The sequence below is a fragment of the Silurus meridionalis genome, chromosome 16, assembly GCF_014805685.1.
Source record: "Silurus meridionalis isolate SWU-2019-XX chromosome 16, ASM1480568v1, whole genome shotgun sequence".
Lineage (NCBI taxonomy): Eukaryota > Metazoa > Chordata > Actinopteri > Siluriformes > Siluridae > Silurus > Silurus meridionalis.
This window is the reverse complement of record NC_060899.1, coordinates 3,427,340-3,432,500: the sequence shown is the minus strand read 5'-3', so window position 1 is coordinate 3,432,500 and position 5,161 is coordinate 3,427,340. Positions and strand designations below refer to the sequence as shown.

The 5,161-nt window shown below is 36.9% G+C and overlaps 1 protein-coding gene across 1 annotated transcript in view; it reads right to left on the bottom strand.

Annotated features, from left to right (window-relative positions):
• Positions 1-3,828, bottom strand: part of tbx18 (T-box transcription factor 18) — a 10,654-nt gene extending 6,826 nt beyond the window's left edge. The window contains exons 1-5 of the mRNA XM_046868829.1: positions 3,299-3,828; positions 1,503-1,689; positions 1,196-1,297; positions 697-868; positions 48-215 (exon numbers count right to left, since the gene is read on the bottom strand). Coding sequence (XP_046724785.1) covers positions 48-215; positions 697-868; positions 1,196-1,297; positions 1,503-1,689; positions 3,299-3,503 — 834 coding nt within the window. The 5' untranslated portion in view covers positions 3,504-3,828. The remainder of the gene's footprint in view (positions 1-47; positions 216-696; positions 869-1,195; positions 1,298-1,502; positions 1,690-3,298) is intronic.
• Positions 3,829-5,161: the final 1,333 nt, after the last annotated feature.

The following is a 5,161-nucleotide window of genomic DNA, read 5'->3' as shown; positions in this document are numbered from 1 at the left end:
GTGGCATGAGATGAGGCTGAAGCTATGAGGAGTCCGGTGTGAGTTACCTGTTGGTTTTGGTAGGCGGTGACCGTAGTGAACACCGTCTCAGGGAAGGAGAAGGCCTTCACTCCGTCGCCGCTCGGCACCGCTTTGACAGGCGAGAGCTCGTCGCCGCACTCTTTACGGATGACGTGGACGCGCGGCTGGTACTTGTGCATGGAGTGTAGAATGATCTGGAAAACATTATCCCGTGCATCCGTGTTTAGAGTTTGGGGTGAAATGAAGGAATTACCGACGCAGTTTTCTACTTCAATAAAAACACACGTGCTCGCGTTTTCAAAGCCGGAGCAGGCCATTGTGGACCAGCTCGCTGCAGGAATGCTTTCAATTGAGTTTGTTTACAACCTTCCACATTACAACATGTTTAGGTCTTTAAAATAATTCAGCAAAACAAAATGCGCACCGGGTGACAATCGCTAGCATGTGTCTTTAACAGGTATATAAAAAAGAGTAGGCTGCTCTAATTATAACATTTAACCTCATTAAAGATCAGAGTCGAAATCTTTCAAATGGGCCTACGTTTGTCTCTACAGCCGAAAGCGGAAAAAAAAAAAGAATGTGAGGCTTTTTTCAAAATTTCTATTCACATCCAAGTCGTAATGAAGTTCTGCAAAATATATTTTAAAAAATCACCATTAGAGAATGTTTGCTTACATGGCCCTGGTCGTCCAGCTCGTTATTGGTTAGTTTGAGTTTGTCGAAGCTGATGACCTGGCGCATCCACGTCTCACCAGAAGCAGGAGAGTCCGGGTGGATGTACACACGTGGCGGTACGGGCGAATCCGCATTCCCTGCCACCATCCACTTGGAACTGTGGTACACGTATCTTCAAACAACCGAAAAAAGAAAACACAAGTTAGTGTTGATCTCACACAAGAAAACAGGCCTCTGTTCAGCATTTGAGCAGTGGTGTGCATTTGTTTGGCCTGCATTTGTTACCTGACCTTCACATCCTAAAGGTTACACACCCAAAAGGGCAGTCAGGGTCATAACGCTCTTAAGCACCATTTGTACTGACTAAAGTGTGTGAATTTGATCGAAAACCACTGAGTGTGTTTGCATTCCATTGCAGTTATATTTTTATTTTTATTTGGCTGTGTTTTTATCAGCATAAAGGGATACACTGATGAATAAATAAGAATTAGTTTGGAACCTGTAACGTTTATTGTCCACGGGGATGATGTCCATTGCGATGTAATATTGCTGGTGAGGGTCCAGTCCTGTAATTTTCACTCTCATTGCAGGGAACATTCGCCTGCAAGAGAAAATTAATATAATGAATGCATATAAGTAATATAAAAGTATAAACATACATTTAGCACCAAACTTTTATATATATATATATATATATATATATATATATATATATATATATATATATATACATTTCTAAAATATTTTTTGCATATACATTTTTTTTTTTTTGCTATTACCGACACCACTGTTTCGCATGGACCCACCTGCCTGCTTTGGTGATGATCATCTCAGTGCCGATGTCGTGGAAGCGTTTCCACAGGTCCGAACCCTGCAGCTCCACGCGCGCCTCCTCTGCTCCGCGCGCTCCCGTCGGCGGCGGCGGTGACGCGAGCAGCTGCGAGCTCCGTGACGCCGGCCGAGGGCTGTCCGAGCCCGCGTCTTCACACTCCGCTAACACACACACACACACACACACATTATAATAATAATAATAATAATAATAATAATAATAATAATAATAATAAAATAAATAAATAAAAACAATAATAATAACAATAATAATGTATTACTGTTGTTGTTGTTGTTGTTTATGCGCCCAGTTCTCTACTATTCTATAATTTTACACTACTACTACCACTATGATGATGATGATGATGAAATAAAATGATAAATGATAAAATATGATGATGATAAAATACTGCATTGCTTGTATTTGCGTCTTTTCTTATACTTTTTTTAAAATATTTGTTTTTACTTTACCAGGTTAATTATTTATTGGAAATGATTTCATACCGAATATTTAGTCAGCACGCGACCCAGTATAAAGAGTAATAATGGCTTAAAGCAGGAAACACAAAATTCTGCATTCAATTCATTTTGTCGGAAAAAATATTTTGTAAAAGGATTTTCAGTTGTTTCACATTGCACATGTCTCCTGATCTACCAGGCCTCCTGATCCAACAGCCAGAACAACATAAATAGCATATAAATAGTAATATTAATCCAACATATTCTTCAGTATATATTTAGTAAATCTTATACAGAACTAAAACACATTCAGCTTGTGTGATTATTTTTGTTGTTGTTTTAGTTTGTTATTTAGTTCTTTTCTTTTCTTTTCTTTTCTTTTCTTTTCTTTTCTTTTCTTTTCTTTTCTGTCCTCTTTTGTTTTCTTTCCTTCGGCTGATTTTAAGAGAAGGTGTGTATCATCCAGAGAGCTGTAGCCTGAGTGTAACATTCTAATACACATATATCTAATTAATCTAATATCTCTGCAATCAGACCAGATCCAATTTTATTGTCATTGAACATATACCATATAATATAACTGTTAGAATTGCAATACAATTGCAAAGACTTTATATATTATTAATATTAGTAATAATAAAATAATAATAATAATATTAGTAATAATAATAATAATAATAATAATAATAATAATAATAATAATAATAAATATGAGCATTTGGATTAGTGATGGTTTTCATTAAATAAGATAGATTTTAAATTATATGTTAGTTATAGAATTTATATATATATATATATATATATATATATATATATATATATATATATATATATATATATATATATATATATAAAACCCTCAAAATATATATATTTTATATATGCATAAAATCAATCATCTCTTCTTTAATATAATATTTAAAAACTGACTGATCTCAAACTATTTTCTGATGCTTTTTGGGTGATTTTGTAAGAATTTTGCTTCCATTCGACATTAAAGCTGATCATTATTGCGCTTTTATTTTTAAATTAAATTTAAAAAATCCCCCTCCCACTAAAGAAATCTAATCTCAGAGCTCTGATCACTCAGGCCTAGTGTCTAATCTGCGTCTGATCCAAACACTATCCTTAGACACTCTGTTCACGTCTGCAGAACGCACACCACTTTGTTTCTAGAGTAAAGTCTATTATTTAAAAAAAGATCTGTCCATCTGATCATCTGATCATCATCTGAGTGTCTTTGCTTCCTGTGATCTGATCTCAAAAAAAAAAAAACCAAGAGAAACACTCGGTTTTCGGGGTAGGAACTTACGGGATGCGTCACAGTCCGTGTCACAGATCCGCCCGGCGCCGCACGCGCTCCCGGCCAGGCTCGCGACCTCGTTCAGCTCCCCGAAGCAGCCCTCGCTCTCCTCGTCTTCGAGTTTCCTCCGTTTCTCCGCGCCGATCAGCGCCTCCACCGAGAAAGCGTGCGCCTTCAGGCTCATGGTGCACGGAGACCGACGTTTCTCGGCCATTCTTTAAAAAAAAATAGAAAAAGAAAACGTAACCCGGAGAGCATCCACTTGTGCACCTAAAAATCTGAGTCGGTGATTTTTGTTTTTTTTTTGTTTTGTTTTCATTCACTGTCACGGGACATCTACCACAACGCGCGCGAGACTGAAAGAATCCGAGAAGCGCTCACGTTCGACCTGCGCACGCGGACACCGAGAGACAGCGACCGACACCGGTTAAAGCGCCAATAACCGGGGCCTGAAAGGGGCAGGACCGGCGCGTGCCAATCACCAAACCAGGCGACCAATAGGAACGCAGAGCGCGCAGTAACACCGTCCTGCCCCTCGTGGCGCGCATGCCGCCCTAATGTGGCAAAACGAGCAACCGCCTGGGTTGCCAGATTAACCATAATATAAAGCATGTCTATTTCCTATCTTCCTAAAGATGCTGTTTACATTCAGAAACTTAAATTAACGGTCAATTGATAAACTATTTGACCTTTGATATAATTCAAATTAAGAATATTTAAACCTTTGTATAGATGGTAGGAGTTATATTGGATCTGGCAACCCGCAGACCCTAGTGCACCATCAGTCCTCACTAGTAGTGTCACGGCATGGTGATCATTTTCACATTGCGGCTGCACATGCTCGGAATAGTTCCGCATCAGCCCCATTCCCCCACCACACACACACACACACACACACACACACACACCATCAACCTCTCCCTCATCCAATTATCTGTTATAATCACCCAATCTACACCCAGATCAGCGCTTATTACCCAGAAAATCGCGGAGAAAAACCTAAACTGAAACCTGGACTAAACTGAATTAAAACATTAAAAAATAAACCTACAAAAAAAACTAAACAAAATAAAAAATAAAGGAGCAAAAAAATAAGATACAATTTTGTAATTACAGTCTGCATGCCGTCTTTTTCCAACAACAAAAAATGTAGAAACAGTTCTTATGAAGTAAAAAAAACTTTAAAAAAGGTCCATGAAGATAATCAGGTCTGGGTTTATTTTTATTATTATTTATTATTATTATTATTATTATTATTTACAATTATTTATTTATTTATTTTTTATTTCAGCATTTCGAAAGACGCAACGAGCGCGCGCTATTGGGGCACTTCGAGTGCAAAACCCCAGATATAAACAGCACGTCTCAGGTTTCTAACGTTTCATGACCAACACGTTTTCCTAAGAAAAAAAGAATCAGTTCCAGAACATAAAATATTTAGAATTTTTTTTTCCGAAACCGAAATTGGTAATAAATGCATACAGTGAAGCTGATTGCGCGCGCAATAACATATTTTTATAACATGACTTTTCTCTGACATTTTATCTTGAAACATTTACAGCCTAATAATAATGATAATGATAATAATAATAATAATAATAATAATAATTAGACATTAGAATATCATAATGCATTGTGTAAAATCACGTGTGATCGTAAAGTTACTATTTTTGTTTTCATTTTGAAAAATGATTTCCAGTGAAATTAAGAAAATTAAGCAAAGAATTGTGCAGTTTATCACTCCGTTATTATGGAATCTGCATTAAATTGCTGATTTCTGAATTCTTTTCGGAAACAAATAAAACAGATCCGATTGTAAAAATATTTTGCAGTGGCAATCGTTTAATCAAATCGTATTATTTTACTGTTTGC